This window comes from Helianthus annuus, chromosome 17 (assembly GCF_002127325.2).
Source record: "Helianthus annuus cultivar XRQ/B chromosome 17, HanXRQr2.0-SUNRISE, whole genome shotgun sequence".
Classification (NCBI taxonomy): Eukaryota; Viridiplantae; Streptophyta; class Magnoliopsida; order Asterales; family Asteraceae; genus Helianthus; species Helianthus annuus.
The window spans coordinates 17,255,625-17,279,589 of NC_035449.2; the positions used below are offsets into that span (position 1 = coordinate 17,255,625).

The window sequence follows — 23,965 nt, forward strand, 5'->3', positions numbered from 1 at the left end:
AAATGGTTTTTTTATATATAGGTAAACATACTATATTTCTACGGGGTAGAGGTAAGGCTGTCTACATCTTACCCTCCTCAGACCCTACCTTAGCTTTGCTATTGGTGAGATTTACTGAGTATGATGATGATGATGATATATAGGTAAACATACCAATTTGCCCTACACTTAACAATTAAAATTAACGAGGTTAGGGTCAAATGATGTAACGTGCGAGATTTGTATATATAAAATACAAAATTAATCAATTTAAAAAGTAAATTACACCGACTGAAATTTAATATAAAGATAAAAGAAGAAAAGATGTGATTTACTCTAACATTTGTATTTGGCCACATGTATGCATGAAATTTCCTGAAATTAACTCTATAACATTTACCAACTGCGGTGAACAGTGCTTCTTAGTTTCTTTTTTCTTCCTACACCTGCCTGGCAGTTGGTAATTGGGCATTTTGGACGGTGATTTTTTTACATCGTTGGGTAAGAAAACTACAGCTTTGCCCTTGATTCCAAACCAACCACCGTCACCGGAGACGTCATAAGTTAACGTTGATTGCCGAAAAATGTAAACTTGACTTAAACGAGCTAGAGGTTTTGGTGTTGTACTTTAAAGATGCCGATCCACATCAAAATAAGACATGCAAGGTCAGATCGGGTCGTCGGAGGTTCGCCGGAAACCTAGCTTGGCCGGCCGGATCTAGGGTTCAACTACCTTTTTATCTTCTTTTTATTTTGAACTTTGAAGATGATTAGAAACCCAGAAAAAGATCTAAGATCCAGATGAAAATCAAGACATACAGCAGAGGTCGAAAACACCAAAGAAAGATTTAACTTTTGGATGTCGTTCCAGAAGAAAATCAAGAAGAACAACCACCTCCGACCATTTAACGGGCTCAACTATTTGGGTGATTTTACAGGCCAAGAGGTAGCACCAGCCACGGGCTGTAATATGTTGTCGTTATGGTGTAGTGGCTGGCGGATGGATAGAAGATGGTGTGGTGATGGTTTGAGATGGGGGTGGGATAGAGCTGCGGTGGCTATGGCGATGAAGTTGTGAGAAAATGAGAGGGATATTTATCTTTGGGCTTTGTGGTTTGCGTTAATAGAGGTGATAAATGTAAAAAAAAAGTAATTAAAAGCATTAACAGTTAACATGATATACTAAGAGGATTGCCATGTGTTGGTTTAAATTTTAAAACAAAGAGATAATTTGTAATAATTTGGTATGTGAATGAATTCTATATTCTTTTTTATTAGAGTTTAATGCCTGGATAGTCCCCGTGGTTTGAACTTTTTTTGTTTTATCTTTTCTGACAAACCGTGTTAATTCTGACCGAATAACATTTAGCATCGATATTATCGAAACCAACATTTATTTTATGGTTTTCCGATCAATGTAGAACATGTGCCGATATTCATTTAGACATTTTATGACTTTATTTTTTGGTTTCTTTTTTCGGGTGTTATAGTGAGTATCGGTACCATAATAAGGCATAACAATGCTAATCGAATTCCTCTTTCGGCTGTTACATAAAGTGTCGGTATCATAGTAACTGAATTGATACCAATAGAAAACCCGCTACGTAGCGCGGGTTATCCTTCTAGTTTAATATAAAAATAAAGAATAAAAGATGTGATTTACTATAAAATTTGTATTTGGTGACATAATTTTCCTATAAATTTCAATTTATACATTGGGTCAAAACTCGTGCGTGCATTGTCCAATGTCTTAATTTCTCCCAGTAGAGACGTTGTTGACTGCTCCTTGGAAGTTATCCAAAATTTTATACTACGACCAAGATTCTTCATAATTTGGTTGACCAAGGCGTGTAGCAATTTTCTACATATTCTTTACTATAATAACATGCAAGTTCTAAACTCAACAAATGCTATATATATTTTTTTAATTAAACCCCTAATGGCCTAATAACATATTTATAAAATCATGTAAGTTCTCCCGATCGATCAATTGGGGTTACTGAATTAAATACATATAACAATATGTTTCAAATGTACATGTAATGCAAACAGGTAATGTTTCATTACCAAGACGTGTAGCAATTTTCTACATATTCTTTGTTATAATATATATAGCCTAAAAACATAGATTCATGCAAAATTTATAAAATAAAACAATGTATTTGAATCATTCGTTGATTTTAATCTAAATGATAAAACTTTATAATTATCCCCTTTGTAAAAAAAGGTATTTGGTGTTACAACATGTGTTACGTATGTAACATGCGATGTATAATAAAAAAAAATGGGTTGATATGTAATATTTGTAACACAAACTTCCTATCGGCACCTTTTTTATTTTTGTATTTTTAGTGATGAAATTTTAGATTTAAAGCTACCTTGAAAAAAATGAAAAAAAAATTGTTACATAGCTTTTTTTTAGATTTTCTTATCTCAAGTGAGTTTGCTAATTACCCCTTCCAATATATACATGTTTGTTTGTTTGTTTCTACAAAAGACTTGTATTTCTAACGATATGAAGGTGTGTAGTAAAAAAGTACCTTTCAAAGTGACTGATAATTTCAGTCTCATGATAAACAATGTGGATTTAAGAAATATGTTTAAAGGGTATGTAAGTTAACCGCTTTAATGTGTGTGTATATGTATGTATATTTTTTCTATAATTACGTTTGTTGTAGAAAGGCACATGAGCCGAGGAGAGCATGAGTTCAACTAAGTTGGAATTTGGCTCGTTTAGTTAAAGATGGTTCAATCTTGGCTTGTTTCAAGCACTATGTCCTTATTAAATCCAATCCTTTAATAACGCATTTATTTTATATATCATCATAAGTTCATAACTATATATACAATCGGTGGCGAAGCTTGAATTTTTCGGTCGGGGGGGGGGGGGGGGAACGTATATACCCACAAATTTCTATACGAAAACTACATATATAACACTACTGAGCGAAAAATTCGGGGGGCGGGCGCCCCTCTCCGCCCCTCTTATCCTTCGCCCCTGTATACAGTATTTATAATGTATATATATATGTACATCGTATAAATTATTACGTACTTATATAAATAACAAACATGTTTAGACTCATAAACAGTGATAAACCTAATCAAGCTTGCTATATACAGTATATATCAAGTTCGAGATCAAAGTCATAAATTAAATTAGTTTTACTTTGGGCTCGGACTCATCAGATTCATGTTTTGAATACTTCAAACATGTTTGAGATTGATTGATATATGGAAAGCATTTTTTGAATTCGATTGTAATATATAGAGTTACACTAATGTTTGATTCAAATATACTGAAAAGATTTCATAATTGTAATGCATATAACAATCCTTTTCATAGTGAAGGATTGATGGATACTCCGGTTCACAACTACCCTCTTCTTTGTCACTATACTTGTAGGAAGGGCGAATTGAATGGCGTAAAATAGTCGTCCAATTTGAATTTCAAGTGATCATTCATTGTACCGAATTTTCTTTAGACGCGTCCCTAAAAATATTATTTTGTCTAATTCTCGATCATTCCATAACCAATTCAGCATACAAAAAATATATTGAGTTGACAAAATGTTAGTTTTTTATGGGTTGGCGTTGATGTTAATTATGTTGAAGTGAAAATTAGGTACGTATTATCATTTATTATATATTTTCCAAGTTAAAAAACAAAATAAAAAATATACCTACATACGATCCGATTTTATCATTTAAGCTTATATTTGGCGTCCTAAACATACACATGAGATATAGTTTTCTTTTTGAATTTTTTTCCCCATGTTTAGTTGCGAAATGCAAAAAAATCTATGTATTTACTCTAGTAGAGTAATTATAAGGTAATTATAATTACTCTACTAGTGTTATTTGCGCATTTATTTAAAAGATTTTGAGCCTAAAATACGTGTTTAATAAGATAAGAAAAAGATTCAAAAAAAGAAAAAAAATTCCCTCTTTCATTTCTTACGTTAAGTCAATTTGTATGTTAAGACTCATTTGTACCGGAACCTAACTCCATGTGTTTATCCAGTTATTTTGTATAATTTATGTTGTGTTTATGGGTTTGATTATGTTTTTGATGCGTGCGATCTGTTACTTGGTTTATACGTGTTTAATTGATTATATGCATGTTTATGTTTTTTTTTTGAACGACAAAATTCTTTTAAAGACTTTGCCTTTTCAAGAGACCATCGCCCCACTGGTTATATGCATGTTTATGTAGTTGCAATAATTGATTCCTAATGGGCAGCGATGGTACCTAAAAATAGCTAAAAATTCAACTAATAGAACTTAAAAATTAGTAACAATTACAACTAACTAGATAAAAAAACTTAGAGTAAATAAATTCTATAATATTATCATTATTATTATATATTATAAATTTGAAACAATTTGGTGCAATAAAGTTGGTATCTTCTGTTTAGAGTGTTGTATAATAGGTTTCATTGATTTTTTTTTTGTTATGAGTCATAACTAGGGACGCGTGGCTTAAACTTTTGAGAGCCGCGTCTCTCACTCTCATCTATTTTTAAACCTTTCTTCAACAATGGCCATTTTCCTCACCGGCACAGCGTTCCTGTTCTCTCCCAAGATGTTACAGAGAGAGACACGAGCCCCTCCGTCGAACCCAGCAAGCCTCAACGACAACGTCAGGTGACCGTCACTGTCACCATCACCTCAAATTCTTTGTAGTTTCTGCGTATCAGTACCACCGGGAGGTACGACGACACAAGGCGGCGTTCGAAGATGCTAACGGTGGCCCTTATTCTTAGCGGCGGTGGGTGATTTCTACACCTCCTGCATCACCCATTGATTCTGTTGTTCTCTTCCATCTATTTTTTCTAAACCCTATTTTTTATTTTGTAGGAACCGTGAACGAAGAGAATATCTTATGGTATTTTACAGTAACATTGAGGTTAATTGTTGTATTGTTAGATATTTGATTAACATTTGAGGTTAATTGTTGAATGCTATTTCGCAGAGAAAGAGGATTGGTTGACGGTCATTTGGTTAAAGGTTTGAAGTGGGTTTTGTTAATTGTTGATTTCGATATGTGTGGTGTTGTGATTGCTGATTTTTGGTTGTTAAGCCAGATTGGTGGAAAAATTGTTTGCGATTGAAAAGAAAGGGTTTTCAAACATATCATAGTTGGTGATTAGTGATTTTGTTCCTAAAATTTGGTCAAAATAGGGTAAATAGCAATTTTCTACAAGATATATTTTATAACTCTAACTCCAAAATGTTTCTACTGTATTGATTTCTTGTAGCTCAATTCGATGGCCCAATTCTTTTTTACAAAACAATATTTATTTATATACAAGACTATGACGTTTAGACGCCGTTGGACCAATCAGCAACTACATGCGAAGGGTTTGTGGAGCTTAGATTCAATGATTTTTTACTGCAAATTAGGTAGTTCATCCCTATATGTGACACCGTTTGATTTCGGTATCCTAGGTTCGAAGAGCGATGATTTGTATATAATTTGATTTGATAATCTATTGGCATCGACTATGAGTCAGTATACAGGACCACAACGAAAAAAAAAGATTAGAGCTAGATCCTTAAAGAACTTTCTGAATCTGAAGATACCCGAGATGACCCTAAAGAGTTTGGAGAGCTCAACAAAGCAACAAATGTTAGTAAAGTTTCTTATTATTTCTTATAAAATTTGTAGTTAATAAAGTAATCATGCTAAAGAAATGAAATTGATGATATCAATTTTTTGTTTTATGCAAGAAAGATGCAACATTCTTGAGGAGGACAACTGGCGACTTAGAGACGGATTTGTAAGGGGAATTCTGCCTGAAGATGATCTGGTATGTTTAATCTATGTACACAGTTTTTGAACTCAGAATATAGCAACTATTATATAAAGGACCGAATTGATTAACATATACAAGTAACTGGCATAAAAAGGTGAACATAATAGGTGTATTTTATCAGTTTTTATTAACATTGAAGACAATTGAATAGTGGAAAAATCAAGAATATGTAAACATATTTGAACTCAGAATATAGTAACTATAAAAAGAACCGAATTGTGAAAACATATGCAAGTAACTAGCATCAATGGTGTCACTACCTGCATAAAGGCCTTTTTCAACACTCTTTATTGAGGTGTAACTGAATACAACATTACTGGATTGTATTGTTCGATAGTTAGATGTTAATTATGACAGGCTGGTTTGGTTAGAGAGAAGGCATTTGGTATGACAAAAGATCGAATGCTTTATACGAGCATTGTGCAAATTCAAAGGTTGTAACCATATTTATTCGTGTAGGTAAGTTAACTAATTTTGTTTAGTGTAAACTAATTTTATGGAGACATTAATTACAATAACGATTATTTTTTAAACATGTTTTTGTGCGAAATCAGGTAACAAGATGATGATAGAGGAGACCAAACGCAGTATCCATGATGCATTGTGCGTTGCTAGAAATCTGATACGTAATAACTCAATTGTATATGGTGGGGGAGCTGCAGAAATTTCATGCTCAATTGCAGTTGAAGCTGCTGCTGATAAATATTCAGGAGTTGAACAGGTATCATTAATATTATTATAATCATGTTGCACTTGGCATTTTGATTTTGTGGGTCCAGTATATACTGAATTTGGTTTTCGTTGACGACAGTATGCGATCAGGGCATTTAAAGATGCTTTGGATTCTGCCCCCATGGCTCTTGCTGAGAATAGTGGTCTGCAACCCATTGAAACACTGTCTGCAGTCAAAGTCCAGCAAATTAAGGTATTTATCACTCTACTTTCTAGCATGAGGTGGCAAAATGGGCACAACGGGTAGGTTTTGACTGATGAATGCAATAACCTTGGCAGACTTTGATGCTCCGCCTCTTAATACCAATTATACGTTCAGTAGTTTCTCAAGGGTAGCTGCATGTCGCAAACTAATACAAAAATTATTATTTATACGTGTAATTTTGATTTTGTGATCATAATTTGTCCCAGTTGGCTTCTATCAACTATGATATGTCACTTACATGGCATGCCTCCCAAACATGATGGTCATGGCTCCTTTTGATGAGGTTGAGCTTTTTCATATGGTGGCAACTGCTGCCAGTCGACCTCACAAAACATCCCCTTTAAAAACCTAAATCACTCTCTTCTCTCTTCGACTGCAAATCCATTTATAACTAAATCTAATTAACTTGAAGCATGAGCGGAACAATAGCAACAGAGAAATGTTCATTAACTTGAATTTTGGCGTCGATTATTATCAAGGTTTGTTAAGTTATAAGTTATCCCCTATTTTGTATTATTTGTTTATCTTTAACTGTAATTTGGATTATAAGCCCCTGTATTGGAAACAATCGTGTAGGAACGTTGTTTATTTATGAAATTGATATATGTGTATTAGCCTCGCATTAATTGGTTGCAATTTGAAGCATGCTATCGAACCTGATTCTCATCTCGAGGCAGGAGATTTCGTGCCAAGTTAGGGTTCCGTCAAGTTTTCCGGTAAGTCTTCCTTCACCTGCATGTTCTATTCTTGGATACATCGGTGTTCCACCGGTTCTGATTTAGTGACAATTGTTACTTTGTTGAGTAGGAGACCCTTGGGGACACTACAGGTCGAAATAAATACAGGCAGGAATAAATCTGTGATGATTGATGTAGTGGTGATTGAGAACTGGTGGTGGGTTAGTGCAACGTTGATAGTAGGATTAATGGTAATGGAGTTGTAGTGGTGTAGATACTAGATATGGCTGTTAATGGTGTATAACAGTGGTGGTAATTGCCGGATAGGTGTATTAGTAGTGTCATCAGGTTCTCAGGATGAAGATTCGAGACTGTTAGGGAGTGCTCAGTCAAGTGTGGTCATCAAGTGTCAACCCGGTCAACATAGTCATTCAGTCACGAGTGGAGGTATAATCGAAACTGATAATTTAATAACATTAACTATATGACGTATTAAGTTGTAGATTACTTATTAGTTGTAACAACTCTCACTAAAATCAATACTTAGGATGATAATTAGTCAATAAGGAAACCATAATTAAGACACCCAAGTAATTCTGCACTAACCCTAAAATTTCCAGAACAATCAGAATCAGGATCAGGGCCCCTAAAACTCAGGGGGGGGGGTAAACCCTAGTTGGACGATTATCTTTAAAATTCGTTGTCTAAACAGAATTTCTTGAAAGTATTGACTCAGCAAGCCTAGTCCCACGCGTGGCAAACCTAGGACTTTTAGGTGTCCCTTACGGACCGTAAGGGATCAGGCTTACGGTCCGTAAGCTAGTCCAAAATCGAGTATAAATAGCAGAACATTGGCACTTGAATTCTGTTCTTATTTCGACAAAGAAATTCGTTGTGTACATAGAGTTATAGCACAATCAGTCCACAATTAAACACACACGATCACGAGGTGCTACCGCAATCAGGGTAATCACTCAATCGCTATTACGATTCATTTTCCGACTGATCAATATATCCAATGGATGTTTAAGTGCCGCCCACATAGGGTTATACTTTGTCGTTCGTCGTTAAATCGATGGATGTTTAAGTATTGCACTTTGTCGTTCGTTGTGAGAATTTGATCTCGTGAGTTATCGTAATTGCTGTATTGATTATTAACCCAGTTTTGTGTGCATGGTTATTTAAATTAGGTTAACAAGGCTAATCAGTAGGCTTATACACTGCTCGTTAAATCTGCAATGTGAGTCATTCTCTTTTTATCAACTGTTTTACAATACTCCAAACTATTTTCAAAAGTTATAATTATAGGGACTAAGTCATGGATATCTTGATTTATTGGTTAATGGGGTATTGTGCACATTACTATTTCTCCCAGTTAGGTTCATTGACCTACTAGGGAGGAACGTCACTATTAGAGTTCATTGACCTAATAGTGGTATGACCATCGTCACCATTGTGACTTGTCACCATTGTGACAGAAAGCCAGATAAAAATAAGATATGAACCATTGTAATCGCTCTTATGCTGTAATTTATAACTATGGGTCATTTCCTAAAACCTGAATGAACTCACTCAGTATTTCCCCGCTGACAAAACCTTTTTCAAACATGTTTCAGGTGATATGTTGTGAGCAAAGAACGAAAAGTGCCAAGAAGCACTACAAGCTTAGAAAAGTGGCTCAATGTAAATAAATAAAGGAACATGTTTTAAAAATAAAGATTTCCATGGAAATCACATTATTGTACTGGGTTTTATCCCTAAATTATGTAACGAGCAGTTTTAATACTAAAAGATCCTGTTTTAAAAAGACTTCCGCTGTCGCCTAAATTAAATACCGCAGGATTTCTGTCCCGCGGCTCCTGAAACGGGTAAAACCGGGTCGGGGGCCGTGACAGAAATAAGGTGGTATCAGAGCCACTTATCAAGCCACTGATTTAAGCCAATTAAGTATTTAGAAAATACTTAATTTTTATTAATTGTTATTTCATGATTAAGTGTTCTATTATCTGAATAATTGTGCACAGTATGGACAAATCTTTATATGTTAGCCAAGGTAGCAATTAATTCTTAAATAAATTTGACTCAAGTATTTGTACCTTTATTATCTACAGTCTAGAAGTTTTATTCGGGAAATCATAAGAATTACAACTAAAAACCTAATATGTTTTAAATTTTAGTTTTTTTGATAGTTAACCAATATGAAATAATATTTAAAAAGTTTTCCTGCAAAATTTTGTTATGAATTTTAACTTAATAATTATGTGTATTTTGCTAAACAGCATGAGTAACTTGTCTGAGGCCCTTCAGAATTTAAATCTCTATCCAGTAAGAGTAGAAGTTTCCAGAGATTTCAATAGGTATATACCAGACATAGAAGAACCTATAGAATTCAACGCTTTACCTCTCAAAAAACCCAAGAAAATAGAAATTGGGGAAGGTTCTAGGCAAATGGAAGAGTTACCATCTCAGGAAGAGCTAGATTTTACAATGGCAAACTATAATATTATTAATCCTGATAATGAAAATGTTTTTATTCATTCTTTTGAAACACAACTACCGATGAACTTAGAACCAGCTATTCCAAACCCTTCAATCCACTCGCAAATAGACGAATGGTTGACTAGTGAAATACAGTTACAAAACCATCCCTATAAACTTTTTCCTCAGTTCAATTCAGAACCTTTACTAAATCTACCAATAAGTAACGAGAATATGAATGAACTTCGCTTTGCTGAAGAACCAATGGATACTGGGAATAGAATCCAAGAGAATTGGGGGACAGATGAGAAGGAACGCCGTTACTAGAATATTATCTAACAAAGAATAGGAGATTATGGAACTATGGTTATGTAATAGTAATAGTAAAATCAGTATGTGTGAAATAAATAATAAAATGATTGTATATAAAAGTATGATATAATCAATAAAACCAATGAAATTTTAGAAAATTTACAAATCTTGTTTGTTTACGTGATTATGTGCAATTAAGTATAACCTTGGACTATTTCTTGTATACTAATTATTTATCTATAAAGTAGTTATCAGATGGAAAACGCTAATAACGAACCAGTTAACGAGATTAATCAATCTAAACACCAATCAGGGGATCAATATATGACAAGGCAGGATATAGAAAATATCGTTGCTCAAGGAATTGCCAACACTGTTCCAACAATGATTGCTCAAGGGATAGCCAACGCTATTCCAACAATCGTTGCTGCTGTTAAAAACCCAATAGAACCACAACAAATCATTCCTAGCAAATGTATTTCTGAAGACAATTTCAGTAACAGCGTAAACGAAGGCGATAATCGTGTTAATCATGATAATGAACCACGACAAGCTCCGCTCCCTAAGAAAATAAAAGTTGCAACGCCTGGTTGCACTTACAAAGAATTTCTTGCTTGTAAACCATCTGAGTTTGCAGGCAATGAAGGAGCGACTGCTGCACTACGTTGGTTAGAGAAAACTGAGGCAGTAATTGCCATAAGTAAATGTGCTCAGGATGATCAGGTCATGTATGCTCAAACCTGTTCAAAGAAGGGGCGCTAGAATGGTGGAACACAGTGCTACAAGCAAAAGGAAGAAGGGTGGCCTATGCGATGAATTGGGAAGAATTTAAGAGCTTGGTAGAAAGAAAATTCTGTCCCGAATATGAAAAGGAACAAATGACAAATAAGTTTCTAACCCACCGGATGGTAGATGTAGATTGTCGAAAGTATACTACGACATTTTTTGAGTATGCTCGAGTGGTACCAACCCTGGCTTCGCCAGAGTCGGTACTTATTTCTCGTTATATTTGGGGATTGATTGCTGAAATCCGTAATATCGTCAAGGCTGCGAAACCTCGCACAATTGATGATGCGGTAGATTTAGCCAATACTCTGATTGACGAACTAGTACGGACAAGAGAAGAAAATAGAAGAAAGGAAGTAGCCCAAAAGATTACCCAAGTATTCCATACGGGTAACCATAACAATTTCAATGAAGGAGGGAATGGGCAATCTTCCACTAGTCCATTTTGCAATTCTTGTAAAAGAAAGCATTTTGGAAGATGCAAGGGATATTGCAATTTTTGCAAAATTCCAGGGCATCAGGAGGAAGACTGCAGGAGGAAGAGATCTTCAGTCTGCTACAACTGTGGAGAAGCTGGACATCTTAGGCCAGATTGTCCAAAACTAAACAAACCATCTGACAATAACGCCAAACCTGCAGAAGGAGCAAAGAGGAATGTAAGAGCCTTTCAATTGACTGCTCAGGAAGCAGAACTCATTCCAGATGTGATAGCCGGTACGTTCTAGGTTTACAACGGTTACACAAAAGTATTATTTGACTCTGGTGCAAACCAAAATTTTATAAATACTTCATTCTGTCAAGATCTTAACTTACCTTTAACCAGCATTAGACAAATCTTTACCGTCGAAATGGCAAGCGGAAATACCCTCATCTATTTCAGTAAATCTCGAGGACGAGATTTTTTCTTAAGGTGGGGAGGATGTAACAACTCTCACTAAAATCAATACTTAGGATGATAATTAGTCAATAAGGAAACCATAATTAAGACACCCAAGTAATTCTGCACTAACCCTAAAATTTCCAGAACAATCAGAATCAGGATCAGGGCCCCTAAAACTCAGGGGGGGTAAACCCTAGTTGGACGATTATCTTTAAAATTCGTTGTCTAAACAGAATTTCTTGAAAGTATTGACTCAGCAAGCCTAGTCCCACGCGTGGCAAACCTAGGACTTTTAGGTGTCCCTTACGGACCGTAAGGGATCAGGCTTACGGTCCGTAAGCTAGTCCAAAATCGAGTATAAATAGCAGAACATTGGCACTTGAATTCTGTTCTTATTTCGACAAAGAAATTCGTTGTGTACATAGAGTTATAGCACAATCAGTCCACAATTAAACACACACGATCACGAGGTGCTGCCGCAATCAGGGTAATCACTCAATCGCTATTACGATTCATTTTCCGACTGATCAATATATCCAATGGATGTTTAAGTGCCGCCCACATAGGGTTATACTTTGTCGTTCGTCGTTAAATCGATGGATGTTTAAGTATTGCACTTTGTCGTTCGTTGTGAGAATTTGATCTCGTGAGTTATCGTAATTGCTGTATTGATTATTAACCCAGTTTTGTGTGCATGGTTATTTAAATTAGGTTAACAAGGCTAATCAGTAGGCTTATACACTGCTCGTTAAATCTGCAATGTGAGTCATTCTCTTTTTATCAACTGTTTTACGATACTCCAAACTATTTTCAAAAGTTATAATTACTGGGACTAAGTCATGGATATCTTGATTTATTGGTTAGTGGGGTATTGTGCACATTACTATTTCTCCCAGTTAGGTTCATTGACCTACTAGGGAGGAACGTCACTATTAGAGTTCATTGACCTAATAGTGGTATGACCATCGTCACCATTGTGACTTGTCACCATTGTGACAGAAAGCCAGATAAAAATAAGATATGAACCATTATAATCGCTCTTATGCTGTAATTTATAACTATGGGTCATGTCCTAAAACCTGAATGAACTCACTCAGTATTTCCCCGCTGACAAAACCTTTTTCAAACATGTTTCAGGTGATATGTTGTGAGCAAAGAACGAAAAGTGCCAAGAAGCACTACAAGCTTAGAAAAGTGGCTCAATGTAAATAAATAAATAAAGGAACATGTTTTAAAAATAAAGATTTCCATGGAAATCACATTATTGTAAATTACTGGGTTTTATCCCTAAATTATGTAACGAGCAGTTTTAATACTAAAAGATCCTGTTTTAAAAAGACTTCCGTTGTCGCCTAAATTAAATACCGCAGGATTTCTGTCCCGCGGCTCCTGAAACGGGTCAAACCGGGTCGGGGGCCGTGACATTAGTTATGTGTAACATGTGTGGGGCGAATGGGCGATGACGTGGCTGCAGAGGTGGTAGATCATCAGCAATGGGAATGTTCATCTGAACCAAACATCGGCCTATGTAATAGTACACGACTAATTGTCACACAACATCCACTCAGAATTATCGAAGCACAAAATATCACGGGAACCGCTGTGGTAACCATGTATATACATACTAGGCGGAATGTAACAAACAATTAGCTTCTACTTTATGTGAAACCGAACACCGCCGGCGGATACTTGTATTGTTTTTAATTTGTAAGCCCAGGCCGCAACGCGGCGGGGGGTTTTATCTAGTTAGAGTAAAAATATAAAATGTGAGTTACATGTTTGAAAATAATAAACGAACTTGAACTTTATATAAACAAGCAAAATAAAGGGTAAATTAATTTTTGCGTCCCTGTGTTTTAGTGGTTTTACCACTTGAGTCCAAAATCAAAATGTTTAATGCCCTGAGTCCCTATAGCCACTTTTCTTAACCATTTGAGTCCAAATTTTTAACACTGTTAGAATATTTTGGTTAACTATTGTTAAATGACTAAATTACCCCTAGTTATAAAAACTAATTTGTTATCTTTTTCTCCCTTCTCTCTCTCTCTGAATCTGCAACATTCACTGTTGTTGGTTTATTTAAGTTACACAATTAGCTTGTTATCTTGTACTTTGATAGATTCTGTTAGTTAACAGTTAGTTAGCCGTTAGGAAGTTAGTTTTCTGTTAAGCTAGACAGTTAAGTGTAAGTAATTAGGTTAAATATTGTTTTGGTTAATGAAAGAGATAATCTTCCCCAATTCATTCTCTTCTTCATTTCTTCAAAATCAACATGGTATCAGAGCAGGCTTCTCTCTGATTTCCGTTTCCGCAAACCCTAACTTTCATCACCAATCAATTTCGTTTCAATTCGTCTGATTTCTGTTCATTTCTGTCCGAAATTGATTATTGTTCAATCAATTTCAAATCATGTCTGTTTCCAATTCAAATTCGTCATCAATTGATTCTTCAAATCCTCTCTATCTTCATCCGTCAGATCATCCTGGAATGATTTTAGTTTCTAAACAATTTGATGGATCTGGATTTGGATCGTGGAAAAGAGCAATGTCAATTGCTTTATCAGTGAAGAACAAATTCGGATTTGTTGATGGAACTATCACAAATTCTATAAACCCTAGTCTCTGGAGCAGATGCAATGAAATGGTGATTTCATGGATAATCAATACTCTCTCAAGAGACATTAGTGAAAGTGTTTTGTATGTTCAAAGTGCTGCACAACTTTGGAAAGAGTTGAATGATAGATATGGACAGGCTAATGGAGCAAAATATTATCAGTTGCAGAAGAGTTTATGTGAGATTTCACAAGGTAACAGTAGTATAGCTGCTTACTTCACTAAAATCAAGAGTATATGGGATGAATTCGGTTCTTTATCTGCTGTTCCTGCATGTAGTTGTGGTTATTATGCACAATTTTCTAAGAAAGAAGATGAACAACGACTTATACAGTTTCTTATGGGTCTAAACTCCGCATATGAAAATGTTAGAGGAAGTATTTTGTGACAACCGTCAAAATTGCATGTGTCTGTACAGTTAATTAATATTGATTTATGCTTAATGACTATGCTTAATTATAACTGATGACTTAAACTGTTTTCTAATTTCTTATCATGCATACATGTGCATCACATTTCATGCTGTCACACCATTTATTACATACAAACTTTAGTGACATACATGATGCACAAAGCACGATTAGCACAATGAGCAGATAACTCAAAAACATGCTGACAGTGCCAGCATATAGACAAACAATGTTTTGAGGCCCAGTATGAGCCAGAGACAAGGTACTACACTAGTATGGAGTGTAGGGAAGTAAGGACCATAAAATTGCGTCACTAGGTGATAGTTTAAGTGCCGGAAAGTGCCTAAAACCCACTCTAAGTGCAGAATTCTGCATTAATCATTAAAATTCAGCATTTTAACATGCTAGAAACATGCAAAAATATGGCAAAATGGTCCTGTATGCTTTCCTAAGTGTCGGGAATTGAAAGTGTCACAAAAAGTTACATGAAGGACACTATATGGTATAACTTAGCACTTTAACGGAACGGTATCTAACCGAACAACCGGACATCACCCGGAACACTAAAATATTGCTAAAAGCATTGTTTTTATTTTTCTGAGCTAGTTATGGTTCCCGAACACTTAAACATACTACATAATACATGATACACATAAGACACTAGCTTTTACAAGTAACCTTCCACTAATCATCTACTTACCATCAAAATTACACTTAACCCCCCCCATATGTAATTCACGGCTCACGAAGGGGCCCCACTCCAAGATTTAGCTAATCTCCTTCTAAATCTTCCATATCTCCTCTTGGATTTAGTGTGATCTTGTTAGTACTATATGAAACACATCACCCTTTGGATATTAGAGGAATGAGATTATAAGAACACTAATCACTTAACATCTACACTCAACACAACTCCTTCTCTTCCTCTCCATAAAGCTCGGCCGAACATACCCCTAATACACCACCATTTTTGGATTTTCATTCATCCATTCCAAGCTTCATTCAAGGTGCAAGGAGCCGTATTAGAAGGTTTGGTGAGCTCGGATCTTGAAGGACCTCTCTTGTGTGCTATTATCCACTTGATTTTCAACATTGTTCTTCCCTAGCTTTAAGCTAGTAGTAAGATCTTTACTAACTCTTGTTTACTTCATATTTTTGGTGGTTAAAAGATATATCTTGTTGAATTCATATGAACATTAAAAAGATTATAAACTTAAAGGTTGAACATAAAGATGAAATATGATGAAATATTGTTAGTATGATATTGTTTTGTATATGTTGATGATTGCTTGTTGATTTCTTGGTAATATGATGTTGATCATGATGTGAAACTTGTTAGATTATGATTAAAAACATGATCTAACAAGATAAGAGGCGATTATGTGTTTACATGAAATAATCATCTTCTAGTCTAAACATGAACTTGAAAGTAAAAGTGATTTCTTGTAAAATAATAAACATAGTGAGCTAGTAAACTTATGGCTTCAAGACTTGTGAATGATTTTTCCAAAAGAACCAAGTTTTAAAAGATGATTTTTGAAAGATCATGGTTTTTATTAAACCTACACTATTTTTAGTAACAAAATAAGTATAGAAATACTTTTGAAACAAGAAGATCCAATAAATAAACATTTTTGCAAAATGTGTTTACAAGTTGTAAACACTTAAATTCTTTAGAATGTGATTTTTAAGGAAATAAACACACTTTAGAGGGTAACTAATGCTACTAAACACTTCACCAAGTTACTACGCGTTTTTGTGAAAGGTCAAGTTCATGTTACTATGTAAAGTGTATTGTTTTTACACTTGGTAAGTATAAATGTCTAGGGTTTGATTGATGTTCATTGTGTGATGATTTTGAAAAAGAAAATGATATGCTTAATAGCATGGACACCTCCATTTACAAAGGAAACTATCGCGAAATTTTCTAAAAATTCCAACACTTAGAAAATATTTTCTAACAAGTGTTTACAAGTATGTTTTTAACTTTATTTTTCAAAATAAACTTCGCCATAGGTTTTGTTACAAAAAATATAAAGTATCGTAGGTTGGTTTTTGTAAATAAAAATGGATAAATATATATTTAAAATATATATTTTAGTAAGACACTTGTATGAATATTTGCTTACTTGGTGGAATAGTTATATTATTTTAGGGTAAAATGATATAACTTACAAATTACCTTGACATTTACAACTCCGAAATAGTACCAAAAATCACAAGGAAATAAACATTTAAGTTACACACTTGTTATTGTGAAACCAAACGCTAAAACGTAACTTATGAAATATTCCGGAAAATACTTTTACAAATATATTTTTGGTAAATATTGTTTTGGAAACAAGAAGTGAAAATATATTATTTTTGGGAAAAATATATATTTTGGAATACATTATTTTTAACAAATAGGTTATATATTTTCTAAGTGGGACTTAAAAATATATTTTCGGAACTACAAATATACATATATAAATTACCCCCATCATTGGGAAGGAAATACGGAGTTAAAATACTTGTGAAGTATTAATACAAAAAAATACTGATTAAACAATTATTCCAAAGCTAAATATAATGTAAAGTTAAAATAATTATTATTTTAACAAATAATTATAACTTGGAATAATATTCGGAGACATAAGAACGCAACTCAAAACGTTAAACTCTAAGCCAAGGCACGGCCCGTTCGTCTAATAGACGTTAGTACACTGTAGGTAGTCGTGATTAGCTATGGAGATTTGAGTTGACGATACTGAAGACGCACTACTGTGAGTTCATGTCCCCCTTTTCTTTTAACTGTTTTCAGTTTTATACTTCGGGGGTGAAATACATGTTACGATTATTACAAACGTTTTAAACATGGTATGATTAGCTTAAGGAGGGTTTACTACTAGATCATGTGAAAGGTGGGTATAACACTTAAGGCCATTAATCCTCATTGTAGGACCAAGGGACATGAGTGATAGATCTATTTGGGGTAGCGAGCCCACAACCATGCGGACCAGGGTGGCCCATGTGGTGACTAGGTCTTCTTCCCGGAGACAAATTTGCTAGGTTTGAGTCTTCCTGCACCATTTCACACATACCATTGGCTTTGCAACGCATTGGTGATCTCTTTTTCCTTATTGCTACATACTAGGGACATACATACATATAAGGCAAACTTTAAAGGTTTATTCATATACACACACATGAACTCGCTCAACTTTTGTTGATGTTTTTAAATTACATGTATTTCAGGGAACTAGTGGATCTGGCAAGTGTTGCATGTGTTTCGAGCTGCGTACTAAATAAAGGATGTCATCCATGTTCGTAGAGTTTAGGAGATGTATCCTATTCCTGGACGGGATACACGTTTCTAAACTTGGTTTTAATTAACGTCTTTTGTTGAGTCTTTATGAACTCAGTTGAACATGTTATGGTTTGTAACTTAATTTGATGTCAATGATTTCAAGACAAGTATGTTGTGGTATTTTCTAAACTTAATTAATGGATGAACATCTCATGTTTTTATCATATAACATTGTTATGATTGAATGCTATGGTATTAAGAAGTCACACCAAATAACCACGCTTCCGCAAAAGTCAGGGTGTGACATATTTCAATGATGCAACCTCTACCATCCATTAGCATAGCTTATTCTCTTTTGATTCAAGATAAAAAACAGAAAGAGATTCATCCTGCTACACAACCATTTCCTGATATATCATCTATGAATGTTCAAAGTAAACATCAAGCAAAAGTTTGTAATCATTGCAAGAAACCTGGACATACTATAAACAAGTGTTATAGATTAATAAAGGATTACAAATTCACAAAATCAAAGAATACTACTACTAATGCTTGTGTGAATGATGGTAGTCAACTAAATTCTCATGCTCACATGATGATTTCTGGAACTAGTCTTACATCAGAACAGTGTCAACAGTTAATTCAGTTTCTTCAACAAAGTCAAGTGAACAATGCTGCTGGATCACCTCAAGGTAGCAACAATGATGATTCTTCAACTTCTGAAATCAAGTATGCCAACTTTGCAGGTATAATGGCTTGTTGCTCTTTGTCCATTCCTAATTCTAATTGGATCATAGATACTGGAGCAAATGATCACATGTGTTTTGATGAAAGACTTTTCACAAATCTCAAAGTTCTTTCTAAACCAGTTTCTATTCATTTGCCTAATGGACAAACTATCATTGCCACTAAAGTTGGAACTGTTCAGTTATTACCAAATCTGTCTTTACACAATGTGTTACTAGTACCAGAATTTAAACATAACTTGCTGTCCATTGCAAGATTGTGTATTCAAACAAAAGGTCTAGTGTTCTTTTCTGACAGATCTTGTGTATTGCAGGCCCCTTCTCTGAAGAAGCCAGTGGTTCTTGGTAAACTCATTGATGGGCTTTATCTTCTCAAGAACAATGAGATACTCTATCCAATTAGTAGTGTCTTTGATTCTAGAATAAGGCAGTCCTATTGTAATGCTGTTGTTAGTGGCAGAACGTGGCATGATAGGCTAGGCCATTTACCCTTGTATAAACTCAAACAGTTGTCTGTATTTTCTTCTACTCATATTGATGAGATTGAATGTTGTTCAATTTGTCCAAAAGCAAGACAACATAGGTTGTCTTTTCCTCATAGTAAACGAGAAACAACTGGAATATTGATCTAATTTATGTTGATGTATGGGGTCCATATCATACATCTACTTATAATGGATTCAAATATTTTCTTACAATAGTGGATGATTTTAGCAGGGTCACGTGGACTCACCTTCTTTCCACTAAGAGTAATGCTTTCAATGTTTTACAAAACTTTATTGAAATGGTTGAAACACAGTTTAACAAGAAAGTTAAATGTTTACGGTCTAATAATGCTCTTGAGCTAGGTTCAGCACCTTCTTATGCTCAATATCTCCTTTCTAAAGGCATTATACATCAGACAAGCTGTGTTGCCACTCCACAGCAGAATGGTACGGTTGAACGAAAACACAAACACTTGTTGGAAACCTCAAGAGCCCTTCTTTTTCAATCACAATTGCCACTTAAATTTTGGGGTAAGTGTGTTCTTGTTGCCACTTACTTAATCAATATGTTTCCAACAAAATTATTAAGCGGTAAAAGTCCTCATGAAGTGTTTTTTGGCAAATGCCCAACTTACACACATCTTAGAGCTTTCGGTTGTCTTTGTTATGCTTCCACACTTCAACATGGGAGAGACAAATTCCAGCCTAGAGCTGTTCCTTGTGTTTTTATTGGATACCCAATGGGAAAGAAAGGGTATAAGTTGTATAATATTGAAACAAATTAATCCTTTATCTCAAGAGATGTTGTTTTCTTTGAAAACATTTTTCCATCCATCACTTCAAATTCTTTAGTTCTGTTTCCTTTATCCAATTTTCATGTTGATTTCAATGATCCTCTATCTTCTTCAACTTCACAACCTGATCCTTCTACTGATGGTTCTTCTTCATCTTTACCTCCTTTTTCTTCAACTTCACAACCTAGTCCTTCTCCTGCTGGTTTAAGAAGATCCACTAGACAAACATCTAGACCATCTTACCTTGATGATTATCATTGTAGTTCAGCTTATTGTCATCATACCATCATTGGTATTTCTACAGTCCATTCTTTGCTTCCTTCTTCTTTTTCAGCATCCAGTAAAACCCTTTCTCAGTCTCTCGACACCATTACTGAGCCTACTTCTTACAAAGAAGCAGCTTCTTATCCTGAATGGTAGGCTGCTATGCAACTTGAACTTGATGCCTTGAATGCCAATAATACATGGGTTGTTATTTCTTTACCTTTGGGTAAGAAACCTATTAAGTGCAAATGGGTTTATAAGGTGAAATATAAGGCTGATGGGACACTTGAGATGTATAAAGCCAGACTTGTAGTGAGAGGTGATACACAACAAGCTGGGATTGATTATCATGAGACCTTCTCCCCTGTAGTGAAAATGACAACTATCAGGAGTCTTGTTGCTACAGCAACAAAGAAACATTGGTCTATGCATCAATTGGATGTTAACAATGCTTTCTTACATGGTGAATTAGATGAGGAAATTTATATGGTGCCTTCTTCTGGAATGGTCTTATCTAATTCAACTCAAGTTCGAAAGCTTCAAAAATCTTTTTATGGGCTTAAACATGCCTCAAGACAGTGGTATGGTAAACTATCTGATGCTTTAAAATCTCGTGGATATCTCAGGTCTCAAAATGATCATTCATTATTTACCAAAAGAATGGGAAACTCAGTTGTTCATATTGTCGTATATGTTGATCATATCCTCCTTACTGGCAATAATGATCAAGAAATGGAAGATTTGAAGTCATTTCTTCATAACACTTTTAAAATCAAAGATCTTGGAACCCTCAATTACTTTCTTGGAATTGAGGTTTTGCATATACCAAAAGGTACTGTCATGACTCAAAGAAAATTTGCTAAAGATTTGCTGCAAGAATTCAAAGATTTTGTTGGTCCCACACCCAGGGCTTGTCATCTTCCTCCTAATCTTCAATTACCTACTGAAGTTGGTATTCTTTATCACGGCCCTTTGCAATTACCTAATCTTTCATTTGCAGTACAATTTCTTAGTCAGTTTATGACTAAACCACATGTTCCTCATTGGGAGGCTGCGATTCATACTTTGAACTATGTTCAAGGCACTTTTGATCAAGGGTTATTCTTTAACAATTCTCCAACCTACAAGTTAGAAGCTTTTTGTGATTCTGATTGGGCTTCCTGTCCAAATACAAGAAGATCTGTTACTGGATACTTTATTACTCGTGGTGGCAGTCCCATTTCATGGAAATCAAAGAAACAAGTGACAGTTTCCTTAAGTTCTGCAGAGGCTGAGTATCGTTCTATGAGAAGAGTTACTGCTGAGTTGACTTGGCTCACTAGATTACTTCATGAGTTTTCTATTTCTTCTATCACTCCCATTCCTTTAAAGTGTGATAGTCAAGCTGTTATTCATATTGCAAAAAATCCAGTTTATCATGAACGAACAAAGCATATTGATTTGGACTGTCATTTTGTTCGAGAAAAATTGCAGGAAGGTCTTATTTCACAGTCTCATGTTTCTACAATTGATCAACCGACTGACATGTTTACAAATAGTCTTCCAAGTCAGAAGCATGGTGTTCTGCTCTCCAAGTTGGGGCTTTCACAACCTCCAACTTGAGGGGGGGGGGGTGTTGGTTTATTTAAGTTGTACAGTTAGCTTGTTATCTTGTACTTTGATAGATTCTGTTAGTTAACAGTTAGTTAGCCGTTAGGAAGTTAGTTTTTTGTTACGCTAGACAGTTAAGTGTATGTAATTAGGTTAAATACTGTTTTGGTTAATGAAAGAGATAATCTTCCCTAATTCATTCTCTTCTTCATTTCTTCAAAATCAACAACTGTTGTTAATTAAACCAATACTAAATAAATTGAAAAACTAAATTCATTGCTTGAAATATTTGGACTGTCTGCATCCACTAAAAAAACCCAGTATATCTATTCATTTATTCAAGATTCCAGTTTTGCTCCAAGTTCCAACAACATTGTTTTCAGATATTATGGTTTTTTGCTTTCTGGGTGTTTGTTTATGTTCAAATTAGTGAAGTTTTTTTGCTTCATCCTCCCACCACCCCACCTCCACCTCGACCATCACACCACCACTACACCATCGCTGCACCCCTCCATCGTCACCACCACATCACCTACAACCGCCGCACCACCGCACCACCTCCATCGTCACCACATCACTGGACCCCCAACATTAAAACGAAACCCTAATTCGCTCCGACGATCATCGCTGCACCTCCATCATCACCACATTACCAGACCACCAAGTCACAGCAGGATCAGTCATCGGAGTCCCCTACTTTCAGGAGCGAATCATCACTAGACGACGAAGACCTCATCACTTCGCCAATCTCATTCTAACCACATCTAGATCGTCACTAAAACCTAAATCGAAAGGTAAGAGATAGAGGAGGAGAGTTAATATTGCAATGCCGTTGATTCGTAAACGACGATCGGAGAGATCTGTTTTGATTGTCGGTGAATGATTGATGCGTGTGTAGTGTAATATATTTTTAATGTATATTTTAAGCCCTTTTTACACTTTTAGCCAAGTTTTAAATTTATAAAACACGATATTTACTAACACTAAACACACATATGGGCAAGTGCACCCATCGTGGACGTAGTATAGTGTTGGTAAGATACCGAGGTCGTCCAAGGACACAAGAGCTTTTAGTACCGGTTTATCCTCAACGTCTAATCAAATCAAAAAGTTAGAAAAGGTTTTTAAACTAAGAAAATAAAAACTAACTAAATGCTGAAAAATGAAATAAAAATAAAAACAGATAGACAAGATGAATCACTTGGATCCGACTCGTGTATTAGTATTGTCACACCCCCAAATTTCCACCTAGGGCATGTCCCTAATGGGGATGCAACGATCCAACAAAGAGCCACCAATCATATCAAACACAGGTTATAATGTACTGAAATACCCAATTGAAAGAAATGTATCGTTTGAAAGTTAAACCAAAACCAAAGTATTGAGCGGAAGCATAAATGTATGAGCGTATAAATGTATCAAAACCAAATCAATGTAATTGTTTATTATGACCATGACTACTCCAGCAGCATCAGACGGCAAGTTCCCAAGTTCCTTCAATAATTACCTACAAGCATGTAAACAAGTGTGTCAGACTACGCTGGTGAGTTCAAGGTTTGTGTTTGTTTACCAAGTAGTGTTACCAATCAGGTGAGCAAAACAGTTTACAAGACAATATGTTGTTTGTTGTTATGATGTTTGATGTTTCGATGTTGTTATTACTCGATTACCGAATGGCCATATGATATGTGATTGCCAACCCCAATGCCTCTATCAAAGCATTGGTCATGTTTTAAGGTAATTAGTTCACGCCCGTTTTCCTCGAACGTCGTGAGGGTGCCAAACCTAATAGCGCTATCAACTAATAACCCCCGTTGCCCTACAAGCAACGTGCCGGTAGATATTGTGTTCTTACAATGATAGAAAACTGAGTACAATAACCAACATCCCATTACCCATGCATTCCT

The 23,965-nt window shown here is 35.2% G+C and overlaps 2 protein-coding genes across 2 annotated transcripts; both read left to right on the forward strand.

Annotated features, from left to right (window-relative positions):
* The first annotated feature begins 5,486 nt into the window (after positions 1-5,486).
* LOC110939517 (T-complex protein 1 subunit epsilon) lies at positions 5,487-6,777 on the forward strand. Its single transcript, XM_022181079.1, has 5 exons — positions 5,487-5,611; positions 5,717-5,792; positions 6,170-6,257; positions 6,353-6,519; positions 6,610-6,777. Exons 1-5 carry the CDS (start codon positions 5,487-5,489, stop codon positions 6,775-6,777), a joined length of 624 nt encoding a protein of 207 aa, XP_022036771.1.
* Positions 6,778-14,277: 7,500 nt separating this feature from the next.
* LOC110939518 lies at positions 14,278-14,868 on the forward strand. Its single transcript, XM_022181080.1, has one exon. It carries the CDS (start codon positions 14,278-14,280, stop codon positions 14,866-14,868), a length of 591 nt encoding a protein of 196 aa, XP_022036772.1.
* Positions 14,869-23,965: the final 9,097 nt, after the last annotated feature.

Coding starts and splice junctions, on each gene's coding strand:
- LOC110939518 (XM_022181080.1), top strand. CDS start 14,278: ATGTCTGTTTCCAATTCAAATTCGTCATCAATTGATTCTTCAAATCCT.
- LOC110939517 (XM_022181079.1), top strand. CDS start 5,487: ATGAGTCAGTATACAGGACCACAACGAAAAAAAAAGATTAGAGCTAGA. Junction 5,612..5,716: donor AGCTCAACAAAGCAACAAAT/GTTAGTAAAGTT, acceptor TATGCAAGAAAG/ATGCAACATTCTTGAGGAGG. Junction 6,258..6,352: donor AACCATATTTATTCGTGTAG/GTAAGTTAACTA, acceptor GTGCGAAATCAG/GTAACAAGATGATGATAGAG.